This window comes from Lithobates pipiens, unplaced genomic scaffold, assembly GCF_037356315.1.
Source record: "Lithobates pipiens isolate NorthernLeopardFrog02 unplaced genomic scaffold, aLitPip1_a1.2 Scaffold_19, whole genome shotgun sequence".
In the NCBI taxonomy this organism is placed as follows: domain Eukaryota; kingdom Metazoa; phylum Chordata; class Amphibia; order Anura; family Ranidae; genus Lithobates; species Lithobates pipiens.
Window position 1 is genome coordinate 311254562 of NW_027507764.1, and position 22050 is coordinate 311276611.

Consider the following 22050-nt stretch of genomic DNA (forward strand, 5'->3'; position numbering starts at 1 on the left):
CCATATTATAATTTATAAGGTTTACCAAAAGGAGACTTAAGCCCCATACACACTATCAGATTTTCTGCTGATTTTTTCCTTCAGATTTACCAAAACCATGTAGTGCAAGGGCCTGCCTGATTGCATACAAATTGAAACTCCTAAGGTTTGACCTCATATTATATGGTTTTGGTAAATCTGAAGGAAATAATCAGTAGAAAATCTGATAGTGTGTATGGAGCTAAAGATGGGACTACGTAGAGGCTAGTAGCCAATAGCTTTGGTCTCGTAATTTGATCTGAGCATGCGTGGCACTTTGTCCATCGGAATTCTCTACAAACGATCAGAAAAAGTCTGATAGGATTCTTTTGTCAGAAAATTTTAGATCCTGCTCTCAAATTTTTTCCGTCTGAATTTCCGATGGAAAACGTCACATAGAGAAAGGTTATTTAAGGACTATAGGAATAGGGTTCTCCCTCTTTCCTGGCGGTCAAGACAAGAAGAGGAAAGCTCATTCTGTGCTGCTTGTCTGTCCCTGAAGGGGAAGAAGAGAATCCATTTCATAGCGGTGGCTAGGGATGAGCCGAACACCCCCCGGTTCGGTTCGCACCAGAACTTTCGAACGGACCCCAAATCCGTACGAACGTTAGAACCCCATTGAAGTCTATGGGACTCGAACGTTCAAAATTAAAAGTGCTAATTTTAACGGCTAATATGCAAGATACTGTCCTAAAAAGGATTTGAGGACCTGGCTCCTTCCCCAGGGGACATGGGTCAATGCAAAAAAAAGTTTTAAAAACAGCAGTTTTGGCGGGAGCACTGATTTTAATGACGATTAAAGTGAAAAAAAAAGTGAAATATTCCTTTAAATATCGTGCCTGGGGGTGTCTGTAGTATGCCTGTGAAGTGCCATGTGTTTCCCGTGTTTAGAACAGTCCCTGCACAAAATGACATTTAACGGAAATAACGTCATTTAAAACTGCTTGCGGTTTTAATGTTATCTTAAAGAAAACAGCTGCGCTAAAACTTATAAAAAAACTGAATTATAAAGTGACATAATCTTTCCTATTTTTTGCAAAAATCTCAAAGGTTGCAAAATAGTGCTTTTGTAGGCTCGTGTTTTTTGATATACGCTTATACTCTGCTGGAAATTTGTGAGTTGTTATTTTACCTTATTGTATTTTATTAAAATCTTACGGAGTTATGCTATGGGAGCCTCTCTTTTCTTGTCTTGCTAAATGATTGTGTTGGAACGGGAGACTCTATAAGAAGGGAGCATGAAAGTTGGACATATCAGCAGAGCCTAATAAGGGGACCGGGAACGTGCTATTTGCAAGCTTGTACGATCTCCTTAAAAAAGAGATCTTGGCAGCTGGTAAGCCTCACTGAATTTGGTGGTGGATAAACCTTTCTCCTCTGGGTGCACCTGCTACATGCGTGAAGGGTGGTTTTGTAGTCACTGAAAAGAGATTGAGATTCATCATTCTATCCATCTTTCATCTTCTTCGGACTATTCATATATTTGAAAATTATTGTTTCACTGAACTTTTTTTGCACTATTTTGCAACCTTTGAGATTTTTGCAAAAAATGGGAAAGATTATGTCACTTTATAATTCAGTTTTTTTATAAGTTTTAGCACAGCTGTTTTCTTTAAGATTATTGTATTTTGTGTGTGTCTTACATTTGGGTTGCAGCAAGAACTTATCATCATTATTATATTTTTTGTTTCATTAACACTTGATTATTTCTAATTTCAACACTTTTTTGGCCAGCGCTGTTTTTCAACTGGTTTTTAGGTTTTAATGTTATATCTGGTTCCTGCAATATGGTTGAAAATCATTGAGAAAAATGGCATGGGTAGCCCTTCCTGCCCATTACCAGCCCCTTTGGGTCTTGTACGGATATTAAGGGGAACCCCGTACCCATATTGAAAAAAGGAAATACGTGTGGCCCCCAGGCCCTATATACTCAGAGCAGCAGTATACAGGTGGTGAAAACAAGACAGGGACTGTGTAGGTTTGTTGATGACCCACTGCACCCAATGGCGTAACCCTGCTGCTACTCACCTCACAAATAAAAGATCACAGCAGGTAGCTGTATGTCAACAAACTGTCCAGAGAGGCTAAGTGACCTCATTTACTATACATAGTCAATGATATCAGCCAGGATATCGGCTGGGGTTTCAGACAGACAAACTGGACAAATGTAGCCAGTTTGTTCACGTAAATGTGAACATGCTGGGTTCTGAATGAACTAATTTTCAAGCCCAACCCAAATACTTGGGACAACTTATTTCTAAAGTTACATAAGAATTCAGAGAAAAGGTCATGTATATAACCTTTAGCATCATTTGGTTTAAAATCACTACTTCTATATTATTGATATACATGAAACACAGTAGCCACCTATTCACGGGTTTAACAAAACAATGTAAGCAATAAAATATTATTTTGTTATTATATTATTATCATACCCGTCTTAGGATCAATAGAAAAATAAGGTTGTCCCTGAAGAATGCTATAAACCACTCTTGCACTGCTTCCATATGTAGGATCATCAGCATCAGTTGCTTTCACCTGAAGTACATAGGCACCTAGAATTAACAAAAAAAAGCAAAAAACTATTAAATCATCTATATGAAAATATATATTTTGCTTTGAAACATGGCAAAATTCCATTGCATTGTATTTTTTTTACATAGCATAACAAGTATAGCTAACAGTGTAAATTTTAGCCCAAGGTCTATGGGATTAAAAAACAAAACCAATTAAAATATGTTAAAGCGGAGTTCCAGCTGCTTGTTTTTTTTTTGGTTTTTTTTCGTATATATAAATCAGTATGAATAGTAAATGTATGTTTTAGTCATCTCTTTCTGGTAAAAAAAAAAAAAATGTACCTTGGTTTTCTCTGTGAGGCTGCTCGCATCTTGAGTGTGGGCATCTGAAGCCCACTCGTTGCTTCTTCTGGGATGCTCTCGAATGCTCATATTGTAGATGCAGTGCGCATGATTATCACAATGCTGCAGGCGGAGGATGCCCATTGGCTACTGGGATGATATCCCAAGAGCCAATGTGCGCTCGCCGGACGGAAACTAGGTACCTTGCCGCGGCGCAGAATAGGATGGATTTTGCCCGGCGAAATAAGTCACATACAAAGTGGCCAATGATAAATCGAGCAGTAGTCACAAAACGCAGGGGCGAAAAGTCCAAAATGTGGGTGGAACTCCGCTTTAAGTTTCAGTTATTTAAATGATGTTCACATTTGTAAAAATAAAAAGAAATGTAGCATTCCACATTTCAGCTGTTTTGCTTTTATTTCTAGAAAGAAATTACAATTCTATACGAGCTACAATTATCAATGTTGTGTTCTTTCAAAGCCTTTTTTCTATTTTTAAATGTTAACTAGTGATTTTTTATATGCAGAGCTAAGCAACAGACTAACTTTAACACCCACTATGTTTGGATCCCTGGCTTTAGGAGGAATACTCATTAGCCCAAGCTATGGGGAGGAAACATATTCCTCCCATGATGTAGTGATGGATGCCTGAGTGGCCAATCACTAAGCTTCAGTGCTGTCACTGGGGCGAGGAAGGAGTTACTAGTCCTGTTTAACCTCCAATCTGGATAATTTGAAAAATCTCAGGTCTTTTTTAAGTAATAAAACATTATTTTTTTTCCTACTGTTAATATATTGTTTTCTTTAAAAGAATGTTATCATTAAAGCGGTTGTAAACCACTGGAGGTAAAAAAAAAAAAAAATTCTGCAAGGCAATGTCATGTGCTAGTATGCATCCCATACTAGCACATTATGAGAGACTTACCTGAGAACAAAGCATTCCAGCTCCATAATGTCAGCTCTTAGCTGACATCTTCACCCGATCTTCCTTCCGGGTCCATGGCCTATGGCTACATGAGTGGTCAGGGGCACAATAACATAACTCCTGTGATCATGCCGTTTCCGGCCTGGCTACGCAAGCCAACATACCTGTACGTCGGTGCATGCATTAAATACAGTGGGCGTGCGCCGTCCACATGCCAGGAGAGCTCGTCCATGGGTCCGGCGGGCTTGATGATAGGCAGAATGGGGATGTAAACAAGGCAGATCCCCGGGCGGACAGGGGAGGAGAGAGAGAGAGATCAGCTGTTTCTAGTGATCAGGAACAGCGATCTCTCTCTACTCTCAGTGAGCTCATACCCATGACAGTTAGAAAGCACCTCCCTAGGGTACACTTAACCCTTTGATCACCCTGCTGTTAACCCCTTCCCTACCAGTGCCATTTATACAGTGATCAGGCCATTTTTATAGCATTGATCACTGTATTGGTGTTAATGGTCACCAAAAAGTGTCACTTAGGGTCAGATTTGTCCACCGCAATGTCACAGTCAGGCTAAAAATTGTTGATCGCATCCATTATTAATAAAATCAATAAAAAAAAGTCCATATGTTATTTAGTTTTTTCAAAATTGTTAGTTTTTTTTTGTTTATAGCGCAAAAAAAAACTTCAGAAGCGGTCGAAAGCTATCAAAAGAAAGCTATATTTTTGGGAAGAAACGACATCAATTTTGTTTGGGTATAGCGTTGCATGCCCGCACAATTGTCAGTTAAATCAAAGCAATGCTGTATCGCAAAAAATGGCCTGCTCATTAAGTCGGTAAATCCTTCTGGGCCTGAAGTGGTTAAGTAAAAAAAAATAAAAAATCCCCTAAGTGATTTTTATTTTTAAAACTAAAACTTCTGCCTAGAATTATATCTGCTAGAAAACACTTCTCTGTGCAATGATTTGGTTTCTAATTATCTTTCATCTAGTTTTTAATTTTCATTATAGTAACATCATTTTCCTTATAAGCTGCTGAGCTCTCTTTATATAGGCAGATGGCAAGTTTGTGTAATGAGCCCTGAAGTCAGGGAATTCAAGTCATTAGTAGCAAAAAAAGTAAAAAGGGGTGCACAGAAAAGGATTTTCTGGCAAATATTTTACATTTAAAGTGGTTATAAATTGGGGTGGGTGATTGGTTCGGTCCAAACTTTTGTTGCTCAGATGTTCGGCGAACAATATGCGGTGTTTCGGGGCAAATTTGAAAGCTGACGGAAAACACTGTTAAAGTCTATGGGATATTAACATGAAAAATCAAAATTACTAATTTTAAAGGCTTATATGCAAGTTATTGTCATAAAAAGTGTTTGAGAACCTGGGTCCTGCCCCAGGAGACATGTATCAATGCAAATATTTTTCTTTTAAAAGAGATGTTTTTTCGGGAGCAGTGATTTTTTTAATGCTTAAAGTGAAACAATAAAAATGAAAGATTCCTTTAAATATTATGTCTGGGTGTGTCTATAGTATGCCTGTAAAGTGCTGCATTTTCCAGTTTTTAGAACAGTATCACAGCAAAATGACATTTCTAAAGGTAAAATTGTCATTTAAACTGATCGCGGCTGTAATGAATTGTTGGGTCTCAGTGGTATAGATGAAATTCATTGAAAAAAAGGGCACCCCCCCCCCCCAGTTCATTACCAGGCACTTTGTGTCTGGTATGAATATTAAGGGGAACCTCGAACCAAAAATTAAAAAAAATTGTGTGCGGGGTCCCCCCAAAATCCATATCAGGCCCTTCAGGTCTGGTATGGATTTTAAGGGGAACCCTGTGCCAAAATGTAAAAAAAAAATGGCATGGGGTCCCCCCAAAATCCATATCAGATCCTTATCCGAGCATGCAACCTGGCAGGCCGCATGAAAAGAGGGGGATGAGAGAGCGCCCCCCTCCTGAGCTGTACCAGGGCACATGCCCTCAACATGGGGAGGGTGCTTTGGGGTCTGACCCCAAAGCACCTCGTCCCCATGTTGAGGAGGACAAGGGCCTCACCCCGACAACCCTTTCCCTGTGGTTGTGAGGGTATGCGGGCGGGGGGCTTATCGGAATCTGGAAGCCCCCTTTAACAAGGGGACACCCAGATTCTGTCCCCCTATGTGAATTGGTACTGGGGTACATTGTCTACCATTTCACTAAAAATAAAAATGTTAAGTGATGTAAATCCACGATACCCAATGGACCGAAAAAAAAGCTTCAACAGTTCTGCCTCCATGGCGTCAGAGGGGGCGGGTCATCCATTTACATCATTGGGTGGCCCCGCCCTCAGCTATATAACAGCTGTCACCCAGAAGAAGCGTCACTCAGTGGGAGGCTACCATGGAGGCGTGACTGTGGCAGCTTTTTTTTTTTTCTTTTTTAGTTTGTCAGGTGGCGTGGATATACATCACTGGTCATTTTTTTTGTCTCTTGTCTTTTTTACCATTTTTGACACTTTTTTGTGAAATGGTAGGGGTACAATGTACACCTTTAGCATGGAGGTCATGGGGGCGGGATCTGGGGGTCCCCTTGTTAAAGGGAGCTTCCAGATTCTGATAAGCCCCCTGCCTGCATACCCCCACAACCACCTGGCAAGGATTTTGGGAACGAGGCCCTTGTCAACATCAACATTGGGACAAGGTGCTTTGGGGTCAGACCCCAAAGCTCCCTCCCTATGTTGAGGGCATGTGGCCTGGTATGGTTCAGGAGGGCGGTGCTCTCTCATCTCCCCTCTTTTCCTGTGGCCTTCCAGTTTATGTGCTAGGATAAGGGTCTGATATGGATTTTGGGGGGACACCTATGCCATTATTTTGGCGCAGGGTTCCCCTTAAAATCCATACCAGACCTGAAGTGTCTGGTACATATTTTGGGGACCCCTACGCAATATTTTTTTTAAAATGTTGGCTCAGTGTTCCCCTTAATATTCATCCCAGACCCAAAGGGCCTGGTAATGGAGTGGGGGGGAACCCATGCCCTTTTTTTAATGAGTTTTTTTTATATTGCTGAGACCCAACAATTCATGTGATTGCTGAGAAGAGCTGTGAAATGAGGTATAGCAGGCTTTTTTTTATAAATCACTCAAACAAGGGCACACAGGATTAGAACACAGAGGGGATGGTATGAAGATGTGAAAGTTATTTGAGCAGCATGAGTTGCGGGGACAGGCACTGTCACAAGCTGACAGGCAGGGAGGGAGGAGGGAGAGAGATGGTGGAGGCTTGTAAACTGGTGATATAGGGGGACAAATAACACAGCACAAGCACTGTGCTGTATAAAATGCTTTAAAGAAACAGGATATTGTATTTATTTTTTGGGGGTTAAGAAACCCTTTAAGAACAGGGTTTTTCTTTTTTTTTATGACAGACCACTTGAAAATTCACTGGAAAAAGTAAAAGCCACCCAAATGATAAGTTACTTTACAACTTCAAATATGTCAAGTCATTTATTTCCATCTAACTGAGTATATAAATGAGATTTAAAAGAATTTTAAATACATTCTAGATTACCCATTGCCTGACGTGAGTCAGTCTGAAAATCAGCACCTGTGCAAAGAATTCTGTTTAAAAGACACTGGATGGCATACTACTAGTCAAACAGCACATAGGCAAGTTATTTTTCCAAAGAAATGGCAGCGTAAAAGTAAGGATCAGCAAGACCTGTAGACAAAATGGCTTGGTGCATGGCAAGATTGCTAGACTGGGGCAAAGATCTCTGTCAAATAATACCCTAAATAGTACCTTTTCAGAAAAAAAAAAGTAAAAGGTGAACTAACACCCTCCCCACCCCCTCAGTTCCCAGTGTACATACAGCTCCATTGGTGATGGGCTGTCAGTGCCCACACAGATGGTGTAGTAGATCAGGGATTTGAAATCCCTGCCGTTCTCCCTCTTCATAGTGTGGTTTCTGGGACTGGTCAGAGTGTTGCTCTGGGCTGGTTCTGAGCAATAAGAATCACTCTGATCCATCCCAGAAGCCCTGCAGAAAAAATAGAGAAAATAACACTGATTTTAAATCCCTAGACCACTACAGTGATGGATCACCCATGGAGGCAAGTACAGAAGGAACTGGATGGTAGGAAAGGCATATGGTGTTATTTTATTTTCATTTTCATTTTCTTCTGAAAATGTGAACTTACACTTTAATCCAGTGGGTTGAATGACACAAAAAAACAGATTACTCCATCCACATAAACAAGGTTGACTGATGGTAATTTTCCAACATTTCCCTTCAACAGAAGTTGATCAAACAATTGACTTCTGTCGAGCAGAAGAGCCAACACTCTGCTGAAAAGTCTGAATCTCGATTATTGTTGCTCAGTTTAACCACTTTGCATTTATTTATTCTCTCGAGTTCTTCAAATTCAGGCTGCTATTATGCAGTTTGGAGATGACCTGGTTTATGTACAGAACTTTCTTTTGTATTTTTTACAAACTTTTGAAAGAATTACGGCTTAGAGGTTTGGGAGCTATTTCCCATGAAATCATGTATGGTTGATAAATGTGATCCTTGCGTTATGAGAATCCAGACACATTGCTCTTAATCAGCTTTTCAAAGAAAAAAACATGCAGTGATATATTTTACTTTTGGTCCAGCTTCCTCTTCTGCTTGTTTTTATTTACTGTGCAATAATGAAAGAAATAGCATGAGTCACTGTGCCACCTCATTAGTTTTCAATTGCCAATGAAAGAAAGGCCTTGATCAGAATCCAGCACCTTGCTATGTATGCGTCTGTATAGTCTAAATATCTGACATTGCCCTTGTATGCCTTAACATGAAAAAATAAAGCAAGAAAATCAAAGTGTAAGTTACCATGATAGAAGTATTCTATGAGAAGCTTTTGCTTGAATTATACATAAGATATTTTTCACCTAAGCAGAAGGTTCTTCCATCATATTGTTTTAGTAACCCAAGCCAGCCTGCATCAATAATAATCGTCAGATGCAGACAGAGCCACATAGCTTTATTCTTCATTTTCTTCAGTGACTCTGGACAGTGTGATGCTTTTTTTTTTCAATCTACAGATGGCCATGTCTGGATAGGCCATTGATAGATGTTTTATAATTTGGATCTTTTCTTTTATTTAATCAATTAATTTACATTCTCGGGAATATATATAAATAAATAAATAAATATATATATACGTACCTAGTACATGATCTGGCGCAGGAGAGCCACCTTGCCATCGTATATGTAAGTTGGCATGTGGTTAAACATTAAAAGGGAAAAGCCACATAGTGCAATAGATTTAAAAGCCTATTTTATTGATTGATAATTCCCCTTTTACATTCCTGAAAAATACAGGTGGCATACTAAGCATACATCCATGGCTATGGAACCATCCAAAACCACAGTACATGATGACTTCACAGCAGCTCTGCCCAACATGTTACTCCATAAAAAATGCTATATATATATAAAAAAAGAATAGCTGCAAAAAAAAAGAGCATTCATTTTTTTATTTTTTGGAGCCTGTAAAGCATGGTCTCCAGCAGATCTGCCAGTGTAACTACTTGCACCTACTTCCTGTACAGGTAAGCAGATACAATCTGACAGGAAGCATTCATTGAAGCAGCAAGCTGCAAAGGCATCTGTACCTTGTCATTTTCCATGTGCAGAGCACAAACCAATGAGTGGCATGGCTGGGCAGGTGGAAGAACCCCACTAGCTGCCACAGCAGGAATTAGGGAGATTTAGGGGCCAGTCCATTTGTAACATGTTACACTCTAAATACAAGTGTAACATGTAACATGTTATGAAGGGTGAACTTATCCTTTAACCTCTTAGAACTGAGAGTACACAAATATGTGGCCTCTCGGCAGGTGGGCCTTGATGCTGGGAGGTCACATATTTTCATACCAAAATGTAAACATACCTCTGTTGAAAGGGCATGCCCTGCACACTCCTGGCACAGTTACCTAATGGAAAGCTCCTGATCGCTACTTGTGATCTGGAGCTTTCTGGTCATGTGACTGATTGGAAAGCCAATCATGGTGGTCACATGATCATAAACCCCACTTCCCAGCATCAGAAACCCCTTAAGGGACTGGGTGGCACCTGCATTATGGGGTTAACATTGTCCTGCTGAAATATGCCAGGCCTTCCCTGAAAAAGATATTGTCTGGATAGGAGCATATACTGCTCTAGAATATGGATATAGCTTTCAGCATTGATGGGGGCTCTCCCGATGTGCAACCTGCCCATTATATAAGCACTAATGCACCCCATTACCATCAGAGATTAAGGCTTTTGAACTGAGCACTGGTAAAAATCTGGAAGGTCCCACTCCTCTTTAGTCCAGAGAATGCAGCGCCCATGGTTACCAAAACGTATGTCAAATGTGGATTTGTCTGACCCATAACAATTTTCCACTTTGCAACAAACCATTTTAAATTAGCTATGGCCCACAGAAGATGGTGGCATTTCTGAATTAGGTTCAGATATGGCTTCTTCTTTGCATGATAGATCTTTAACTTGCATTTTTGGATGGCACGGCAGACTGTGTTCACAGACAGTGATTTTTGAGCCCCTGCAGTGATGTCAATAACAGAATCATGCCTGTTTTTAATGCAGTGCCCTCTGAGAACCCAAAGATCACAGGCATACAATATTGGGTTTCAGCCTTGTCCCTTGTGCACAGAGATTTCTCCAGATTCTCTGAATATTTTGATAATATTATATACTGAAGATGATGATACATTTAAAGTCTTTGCAATTTTATGTTGAGGAACACTATTCTGAAATTGTTCAACAATTTTTAGACTTAGCTCTTCACCGACTGGTAAACCTCTGCCAGGCTCTACTTCTGAGACACTCTGACTCTTTCTTTAACCACTTGCCGCCCGCCATATAGCAGAATGACATCAGCAAAGTGGTTTCAATATCCTGACTGGGCGTCATATGACGTTCCTCAGGATATTAAGCCGCTATGTGCCCCCGGGGGAGTGCATCGCGGCGATCGTTGTTGCAGTGTGTCAGTCTGACACCCCGCCACACCGATCAAGGTAAAGAGTCTCAGACGGAGACTCTTTACCACGCAATCAGCCGTGTCCAATCACAGCTAATCACAATGTAAATAGTAAGAGCCGGTGATTGGATTTTCCTCACTCGCATCTGACAGATGCGAGTAGAGGAGAGCTGATTGGCAGCTCTCCTGACAGGGGGTCTGTGCTGATTGTTTATCAGAACAGCCCCCCCCCCCCTCGAATCCCGCCCAGGACCACCATTATGCCACCCAGGACCACCAGGATGGACATCCACACTGGACCAGCATGTATGCCCCCTAGACCCCCAGGGAAATGCACATCTGTGCCCATGCAGCTGCCAATCAGTGCCCACTTACAATGCCCACCACAGCCAGTGCCATCAGGGATGCCCATCAGTGCCTCATATCAGTGCCGTGTATCAGTGCCCATCAGTGCCACGTATCAATGCCCATCAGTGCCCAGTAGTGCCACATATCAGTGCCCAGCAGTGCTACTTATCAGTGCCACCCATAAGTACCCACCTTTTCAGCCTCTCAGTGCCCATCAGTGTTGCCTATCAGTGCCCATCAGTGCCCACCTGTGCCACCAATGAGTGCCCACCAGTGCTGCCTATCAATGCCCATCAGTGCTGCATATCAGTGCTACTTATCAGTGCTGCCTACCAGTGCCCATCAGTGCCGCATGTCAGTGCTCATCAGTGTCCATCAATGCTCATCATCAGCGTCCGTCAGTGCCCGTTCATTGGTGCCACCTTATCAGTGCCCATTAGTAAAAGAGAAAACGTATTTTTTTACAAAATGTTATAACAGAAACAAAAGCAAAACTTTAATTTTTTTCTAAATTTGTTTAGTAAAAAATAAAAACTACAGAGGTGATAAAATACCATGAAAAGAAAGCTCTATTTGTGGGAACAAAATGATAAAAATTTAGTTTGGGTACAGTGTAGCATGACAACGCCATTGTCATTCAAAGTGCAGAGGAGAGCAGGTGTCTGTCTCCACTGTGCATAGGTGGAGTGGAGCGGACAGACCAGCCATCCATCTGCTCAGTGGGGATCATGGACAGATTCCCCACTGAGAAGGCGGACTCCAAAGGAGTCTTCCCCATGTGTAAAACCTGTTGCAAATGAACCTAATTAGTTGCAAAATGTTCTTTCAGCTCTTCCTTGTTCGTACCACTTATTTTTCCAGCTTTTTGTTGCCCTGTCCCAACTTTTTTGACACTTGTTGCTGCCATAAATTTCAAAATGACCTTACTTTTTTTCTTAAAATGGTACATTTTCTCAGTTAGAACATGGTGTGTTTTCTATTTTATATTGTGAATAAAATTTGAGTTTATGCATTTTTCAAATCATTGCATTCTGTTTTTTCCTAGTTTAACATAGTATCCCACTTTTTTGTATTTGGGGTATATATATATATATATATATGATAGATACACACAAACACTGCACAGTCATAACATCATGACCATTGAAAGGTAAAGTGAATAACATTGATTGTCTTGTTACAATGGTATCTGAAATATCTGAAAGTTGGTGGAATATATTAAGCAGTGAGTCATGGACATGATGCCCCTGAAATTGATGTGATGAAAGTAGAAAAAATTGAATTACTACAACCCCTGGCAAAAAGTCAATCCTGGCAATCCAAGTATTCCACTTTTGGAAAATGTTCATTCAATTGTTTCATTGTGTAGAAAAAAAATGAATCCCAAGCATGCCTCAAACTATTTTTGAACTATTTTCATTTAACATTCAAAGAAGCAGTTAAAAAAAGAAAAAAAAAGGAAGAAAACTGTAGTCAGTTGCAACTGTTTTTGCAAATCAAGCAGAGGGGAAAAAAACATGGAATCACTCAATTCTCAGGAAAATATTATGGAAATCACCATGTGTTTTGCAGTTCTAAAACAAACATTTGCATCAGATAACATTCTGAAAAATGATGTCATCATCACTAAACATCCTTTCAATTGATGGAATAAGAAAAGTGTCCAAAATCTCAATATAAACTTGTGAATTTATTGAAGATTTAAAGTGATTGTAAAGTCTTCTTTAAAAAACAAAACAAAAAAAACTACAAACATGTTATACTTACCTCCTCTGTGTAGTTGGTTTTGCACAGAGCACGCCTGGATCCTCCTCTTCTCTGGTCCCTCTTTGATGCTCCACCTGGTCTTTCCCTCCTATCGAGTGCCCCCTCAGCCAGCAGCTCCCTATGGGGGCACCTGAGCCAAGTCAGACCTATGTGTAACCCCCCCTCTGCTCTGATTGACTGAATGACTTTGACTGACACCCACAGGAGCCAATGGCACCACTGATGTCTCTCAGCCAATCAGGAGGAGTGTCCCGGATGGTTTAGACACTTGTGGACATCACTGGAGAGAGATGGGGCTCAGGTAAGTAATTAGGGAGGTGCTTGGGTGGCTGCTCCACCCAAAAGGTTTTTCATCTTAATATATAGAATGCATTAAGATAAAACAGCTTCTGCCTTTACAACTCTTTTAATGACTGTCATCTGTCCCATACCTTTACCTGACATGCAACCACATATTATAAATGATTGTGGAAATGTGCATGTTTTCTTCTGGCAGTCGTCTTCATATATTTCATTGGACCGACACTAAACAAAAGTTCCAGCATCATCACCCTGCCCAATGCAGATTTGTGATTCATCATTGAATATCACTTTCATCTAGTCATCCACAGTCCATGATTTATTTTCTTTAGCCCACTGTAACCTTGTTTTTTTTTCTGTTTAGGTGTCAATGATGGTTTTCGTTAGTACAAATCAAATTGAAAGGTTGTTAAAAGGAAGCATACTGGTAGACCAATGAAGGCATCAAAACATCAAGTTAGAAAACTTAAAGACTTGAGATTTGAGGCACTTTTCTTATTCCATCAATTGAAAAGATGTTTAGTGATGATGACATCATTTTTCAGGATGTGATCTGATGCAGATGTTTGTTTTAGAACTGCAAAGGACATGGTGATTCCATAAAATTTTCCTCAGAATTTAGTGTTTCCATATTTTTTTCTCTGCTTGATATGCAAAAACAGTTTCTACTGACTACAGTTTTGTTTATTTTTTATTTTGTAATAGTTATTTTTTTAATAGTTGTTAAGCCTATAAGGTGAAGGCACAAGTGGTGGCGGTGACACAAAGATATCTGTATATGCATAGAGATGTATTAGTGTGAAGATATTACTTTTAATTATATTGATATCACAAATCACTAAATGGACTGCCTGCTGTTTTGTTCGCACTACTAATTGGAATTTATAAGGACACTGTATGGAGCACATTGCACTTTATTGCTAGTTTAATGGCATATATATATATATTTTGATCATTGTATACCAGTTGCAACTGGTGAGGTTTTAGGATGTAGGGCGCCAGACCCCACCCACTCCATCCCCTGTATTCCACTTGCTTCCACCCATAGTGTCAGGAGTATAAAGCTCAGCATCACAGGACAGAGTATACAGCCCCCGAATCACAGGACAGGAGTATACAACCCCTGACTCATAGGACAGGGGTATACAGTCCCAGAATCACAGGACAGAGTATACAGCTCAGCATCACAGGACAGAGTATATAGCTCAGCCTCACAGATCAGGGTATATGGCTCGACATTACAGATTAGGGTATACAGCTCAGCCTCACGGATTCACGGTATACAGCTCAGTCTCACAGATCAGGGTATATAGCTTGGCCTCACAGATTCACAATTTGTGTTTATCTGTGTAGTGTATACAGCTATATACACAAACACCTGCTTTCTTCCTGTATATAGAGAGTCTCTATATACAGGAATCAGGGCCAGTGCAAGGTTTTCTGTCTACTTAGGCAAAGGTGCATTTTTCCACAACCCCCCATCACACACACACCCTCCTGCCACCCCACACTGCCATGCTGGTACCTTATTCACATTGTGCCTGCGATGTGATGGATGTCATATAGCATTGAACATTTAAGCTGTGCTGAACTTCCGCTAAACAGCAGTGTGAAATGATGGGGCAGGGTTATACATTCCCTTCTTCCCATTACTGGCTGGCACAAGAGAGAGGACACATAATTAGGGGATGGAAGACAGACGTTTTAAAATTCCAAATCCCCAGCAAGTGGCTAGACATTCACATTTTTCTGCCTCCCCCATCCTGGTGCCCTGATTAGCCCCATTAATATGGTTATTGTATTTATTTCTGTGTATATCTCTACAGATTGTTTGTGTGATTAGAGGGCCACATTCTCCTCCCTCTCTGCAACTTAGCACTTTGCCACCTGACAAGCAGAGGACACACATGCTCTATCACAATTTATACACTGACTGTACCATGTACGTCAACACCCTGTATGGTCACTTCAGCGTTCCACATACACACACTTCCTGTCATGCCTGTATTTACACACATACAGGGGACCGGGCTGCTGTATATGAGGTAAACTGAGGCTGTGTATTGTGAAGAAGGGAATCCATGGAAACTGGGTACAGTACATAACAGTGGCCACACTTGATATCATACCGAAGATGTCTATGGAAAAAGGGGCCACGCTTGGTGTCATACATAGAATGTCTATGAAAATTGGGGCTACACTGGGTTCCATATATACAGAGACCACACTGGTGCCATACATAAGCTGTCTGGAAACAGGGGCCACAACTGGGTGCCACACATAGGATGTCTATGAAGACAAGGGGTATACAATCTGGATGTCTTACATACATGGGCCGCAGAGGGTGTTATACACAGGCTGCCTGTGAAAACAGGGTCCATGTACAATGGCCGTGTCCTAATCCTGAGGTAACATGCATACACAGATAATCCTCTACACTAAGACACGTCAACTATAGGGAATTGTCATTACACTGTATACAGCAGCCACATGCCCTTTTACAGAAGATGTACACAGTCATCTAGGGGCCTTGATGCTGGTCAACTTTGGGACCATTTTCAAATATTGCCCCTCCATAGACAGACAAAAATAGCTGTTTCTATTTTCATAGTGTAAGGATAGGCAGTGCACACCAGCAGATCCTAGTATTAATGGCCCTCACATATATGTGTATATATATATATATATATATATATAGATAGATAGATAGATAGATAGATAGATAGATAGATAGATAGATAGATATTGATATATAGATATATATGCACCAATTTTTGTCATGTTCTATGGTTTCTGACAGCTATCTTTGGTTTATGCATTATATTACTCTTTGCACATTTTCTTAAATGTCACACTTTCAGCTTCATTCAGAAAGTCCTCTTAAAGTCCTCTTAAAGTGCTTGTAAATCCTCCCCCACAACTTTGTTTCATGCAAATCAGCATAACAAACCCTAATGAACATTGCTTGTAGATATCTCCTTACTTGTTTAGTATTGTTGTAATCCTTTTTGTGCTTTAGAATAACGTCACTGAGCATGCCCAGATCTCCCCTGATTTACGGCACACTCTCTATGTGCTTATCTATCTGTTATCAGTACTTCCTATGGCACACAACACTGAACTCCCAGGAATCTGCATAATCACTCAGAGCTTCCTCCTACACACTATGTGACATCACATGCAGTGTAAAGCAGGGCATGGGACAGCATTACTGCAGTCTTATCAGCTGAAGCTGATAGGACTCACACAGGCAAACACTAGATAATCAGCACAAGTAAATAATATGAAATAAAACAAGTCAGCTATGAACAGGGAAGCAGGGTTGCCATAGAAATATTGGATTTAGAAGGAGGCTTGGTTAACAGTACAGGAAGTGCTCAATGTAAGAGTGGAAATACACTCCACTGTGGACTCAGAAAACAATACTTAAAATGGCACTGCCTTACCTCTGGAAGCAAGTTTTTTTAAGTTTCTTTAAACAGTACGTAATATGCAATTTGGGCTGGATTACAGTGGCTATAGTTTGATAATTACTTGGACTAAATGAAAAGAAGCATCAGAGTGGGAGAGTTTATTTCACCTTTAAAGTGTTAACACATTGCATTTTGCCAGTAGGCAATTGCAAAACTCACTTACCATTGTCACGCTGCTACTGATAGGTTAGTAGACCTAAAAGTGAACAGTAACAATTTGCATACACAGGTATTGTAGCTGAAGTGGTTAAGAATAAGTCACAAATTATTCTGAAAGGGCAGCACATGATTGTTGAATGATCAAAATACAAATCACAAAAGTCAGATGTTGGATAAATTATATTTTAAAAATCCCAAACCAGTCATGGGCATTTTTGTTCACCTTGTCCATGTGACTAAAAATCACATAGTTTTTTTATCTTTCATAAGACACAAGCAGAGCACAAATGTGCCTTTCCTAAACATTCAGCTAAAACAGGTAAAAACATGTCATCAAACTTTGGAACTCACATCACATCTCAGTTTTAAAATAGTTACAGCACTAAACAATATTCTTATTCCCCAAAAATACACATTCACTACTTAACTTCCTTGGTGGTAATCCCGATTGTGGCTCGAGTTAATTTTCAGTACCAAAAGAGGTAACCCCGAGCCACACTCAGGATCAAACTGCAGTATCCTTGGACGGTTACTTACCTTGGTCCTAGGACCCTGCGATGTCCTCCGCCATATCTTCCACCCGATGCATCAATTTTCTGGGTTCCGTTCCCTACGAGCGTCGCAAAGCATGGGGGCATAACTGGCGGCAAATTCAAAAAAGTATGAAACATAACACACACAATACATTGTAATCTGTCAGGATTACATTCGTGTATCAAACCATTTCAACTCAGTTTTGTCCCTAGTGCTTTGTCCAGTGCCCTGACTGCACCTTTACCATTCTTTCTGTCCTAAAAATACTTCAGGGAGTGGTGAGGAAACCCCTGCAGAAGTGGTATTGAACATCTAATAAATTACTTGTCACTTCAATCTTTGGTACAGTCATGTCAGAGTACAGATTTCCCCTGATCATGAAATATTTACACTTGAAGAATTTGATGAAACTACTCATCCTGCACCAAAACTAAAGACACTTTAGGAAGTATCTCAAATGATTCTAAGGAATTTCCAAAATAGCTATGTGCCAGAAAGAGATATCAGCATAGATGAAAGTCTAATGGCCTACAAAGGAAGGCTTAGCTGATGCAATACGCTGCATCAAAGAGAGCATGATTTGGTGTAAAATCCTACGTGCTATGCAAATTGACAACTGGCTGCATTTGGAATTCAGTCCTATTCACTGAAAAAGGAACACAATTCAATCCAAAATACAGTAACTATGGAATGACACCATCTTCAATTCTTTCACTCATTGGGCAATTGAGTGAAATTGAGGGCTATTAGATAACAACCGACAACGTTATACATCTCCTGAACTTTGCGAGTTTCTTCTGCAAAACAAAACAGATGCCTTTGAACCATTAGGGCTAACCGGCACCATATGCCACCAATGTTTGGCAATAAGAAGGTGAAGACTGGAGAAATGGTTAAATGGCAGAAAGGCAAAATGATGGCACTGCGATTGACAAGAAAGATGTGTGCCTAATGAGTACAGTTCATAATTAAGGATGAGCCGAACACCCCCCGGTTCGGTTCGTACCAGAACCTGCGAACAGACCTAAACTTCCTGTGAACTTTAGAACCCTATTAAAGTCTGTGGGACTCGAACGTTCAAAATCTAAAGTGCTAATTTTAAAGGCTAATATGCAAGTTACTGTCCTAAAAAGTGTTTGCGGACCTGGGTCCTGCCCCAGGGGACATGGATCAATGTGAAAAAAGTTTTAAAAACTGACATTTTTTCGGGAGCAGTGATTTTAATGATGATTAAAGTGAAACAATAAAAGTGTAATATTCCTTTAAATTTCATACCTGGGGGGTGTCTATAGTATGCCTGTGAAGGGGCGCATGTTTCCCATGCTTAGAACTGTTCCTGCACAAAGTGTCATTTCTGCAGAAAAAAAATTCATTTAAAATCACTCGCGGCTATAATGACTTGTCGGCTCCCGTAATACAGAGTACACTCATTGAAAGTCATTGATATAAAAAAAAGCGCGGGGTTCCCCCAAATTATATTGTATGGATATTAAGGGGAACCCCGCGTCAATTTTTTTGTCACCTGACCCCGCCCCCCTCTGATGTAACGGAAACCTGTGTTACATCAGAGGGGGGCAGGGTCACCCATACATCATTGGGGAAGCCCGGCTTTCCTCACTAGCGTCAGAGGGGGTCAGGGTCAGGTGACGGGTGGCCCCGTCCTCCGCAGATAACAAACGCCAGGTCGCCGGGATCCCCGCAGTGTCTCCTACGCGGAGACAGAAGATGGATGGATGCGCTGCACTGGATGGATCAGCCATCGGCCATCGCTGGACCCCGGAGAGATGATCATCCGTCGCTGGATAGCAAGAGTGGATTACCACCGCTGGAATCTTTTTTTTTATTTTTTTATTTTTAATAAAGGAATATTTCAAAAGTGTGTTTGTCTTATTTAACACATTTTTTACACTTTCTTTGTGAAATGGTAGGGGTACTTTTGTGATTCATTCTGACTTTGGAAAGTTGTCAAACGTGTCTTTGTGAACCACCAAACACCATCAATGACTGTGAATAGAGCTGGACATCATTCTGTTGGCATTGTCAACATCCCCCCAACCGAGAAAAAGTCAGCACCTGCAAGGATGTGCATGGTTTGTTGCTCGAAATGAGATGACAGTGGAAAGAAAATCAAAAAGGAAACCAGGTTCATTTGTCCTGATTGTGACGTTGGACTTTGTGCAGTCCCATGTTTCATATAATCTTTTACTAAACCAATATGCAATGTCTAGTATTACAGTGACTAGTAATATTGCACCCTTGTTTGGACAAATTTCAGTGTTTTTGATTTTGTTACATTATTGAATAAAATGTATTATTATTATATTATTATAAAAAAAAAATATATATATATATATATATATATATATATATATATATATATATATATATATATATATATATATATATATATATATATATATATATATATATATTTATGGTGAAGAGCCCTCTGACCGATACGGACAAGGATGATAGACAAGGACAACATAAACTCGCTACTTGAAATGGACCTGAAAGTGTGCCCTGGTCTAACGTACGGTATACCAAAATAAGGGGGCATACCTTAAAATGAAATGAATATGAAATGGGTGAAATGAGTACTCGTATGAGGAGTATGCTAGAGTGAAGGCCTGATAAAGGGGACGGGTGGGCGGGTATCGCGCACCGGAACCGACAAGGAAGATGGGCGAGCGGCTGGTTATATACACCACCGGGCTCCTCCCATAATTTCAGGCCACCATACTGGCCTTTCTATTTATGGTGAAGAGCCCTCTGACCGATACGGACAAGGATGATAGACAAGGACAACATAAACTCGCTACTTGAAATGGACCTGAAAGTGTGCCCTGGTCTAACGTACGGTATACCAAAATAAGGGGGCAAAACACTCAGGTAGGGGATGCATTTTTATTGAACCAAGACTGTTACTGGGTAAGTTTGACAAAGGCCTGGGCCATCTCAATTTGCGGATTGGGTACGTAACGGGCAAAACAGGAGGACTTCCATCTACCCAACTTTTTGATAATATGGACCGGGACTCCTTGGCGGGAGGCCGTTGAAGCTGCCCCGATGCGAAATGAATGTCCCGAGTAGTGCGCAGGATTGAGGTGAAGGATGCCCAGGAGTATCCTGACATGCTCCATGAACTGGGCTGTGTTGAGAGGTTTTGAGTGAAAGGGCAGAAGTGGGCCAGTCCCTGGTTGATCGGCCAAAAGGGTCAGCAAGCGGGTGAGGACAGCAACCGGACACCAGCGGTTGTAGGTCTTGTAGAGATGTATGTCTGTACCTGGACCAAGCTGCTGTGTCTTTGAAACCGCTAAATGTAAGATGAAATGGTCCTCGAACCTGACTAGATGGTGCTTGCACAGCATGCGTGCCGAGGGGCTAGTACAGGTAAACTCGCCTGGCCGCAAGAAGCCGTAGAAGGCCAGATGTATGGCTGCTTGCAGGACGACACTGACATGGAGACCGAAAGGTGAGGAGGCCAGAATGTCTGACATGTCCCTAAACACTTCGCCTGTGATAGGCAGCCGTTTGATGCTGGAAACCGGCCGACGTTTCTGAATGCCGCGCATGAGAGCTCGGACGGCGTGACAGGTGAATAAGGAGGGCTTGGTAGGGTCTTGGAGGGACGTGAAGTGTTGTACCCCGGCCAAGTACAATCGGATTGTGTTGAAGGACAATGCCAAGTCCGAATGGCAGTAGGAAAGGAAGGCAAGGACTTGTTTGACCCGGGAGGACTCTGTATTGTGAGATGACGTGAAGCGAGTAAAGGCCCTCCAGGCCGACTGATAGGCCTTGCGGGTATTGTCTGAGAGGGAGTGATCAATAAGTTGAGTCGCTGCTGACAAGTGTGGGGCTAATCCAAGGTCAGTTGAGACCAGTCCGGGATAGCTGCTGAAGTTGGTCCGGCTCCGGGCACCTGATCAAAAAATGAAACAAAGTTAAAGCGGGAGAGGGCATCCGCCGCCTGATTAAACTTGCCGGGGACAAAAGAACAATGAAGGTTGAACTGAAACAATAATGAGAGCTGGGTCAGTCGCCGCAGGAAGGACATAATCTGTAGAGACCTGGACCTGCCTTTATTAACAATCTCCGCAGTGGCCAGGTTATCTGTAGAAAAGACCACCGTCTGGCCCGACCAGCTGCGGCCCCAGGTGTGTGCAGCGGCTACAATGGGATATAGCTCAAATAGGGAGGACGTCTCAGTGAAGCCAGGAATAGCCAGTATCTGTGGATGCCAGGGGGCTGCGAGCCAGAGGTTGCCAAAGATTGCCGCGAAGCCCGTGGAGGCCGCCGCGTCGGTCACCACCCGAGGTGAAAGGGCGGACACGGAGGGGACGAACAGGGACACTCCGTTCCAGGAAGATAGGAATTCCTCCCACATGGCTAGGTCTGCAACGGCCGCGGCATCCAGGCTGAGTACTTGCTCCGGGTCCTGAGAGTGGGATAATAAGGCTAACAGGCGTGACACGAACGAGCGCCCTTGGGGGATGATGCGCATCGCAAAATTGAGCATACCAAGAAGGGACTGAAGCTGTCTCTTGGTACAAGTCCTGGCATGAGTGAAGTCCCTCAGGACCGTCCTGATGCGGGTCAGTTTATCCGGGGGAAGGCTGGCCTGCATAGTGTTAGTGTCTAGGCTGACCCCGAGGAAGGTGATGGCCTGCGACGGACCCT

At 41.6% G+C, this 22050-nt stretch overlaps 1 protein-coding gene across 6 annotated transcripts in view; it reads right to left on the minus strand.

Annotated features, from left to right (window-relative positions):
- The window catches only part of CDH12 (cadherin 12), a 1439064-nt gene that overhangs the window by 130600 nt on the left and 1286414 nt on the right, over positions 1–22050 (minus strand). For all 6 annotated transcript variants that reach the window (XM_077492034.1, XM_077492035.1, XM_077492033.1 and 3 more), the window contains one exon: positions 2454–2573. In XM_077492034.1, coding sequence (XP_077348160.1) covers positions 2454–2573 — 120 coding nt within the window. The remainder of the gene's footprint in view (positions 1–2453; positions 2574–22050) is intronic.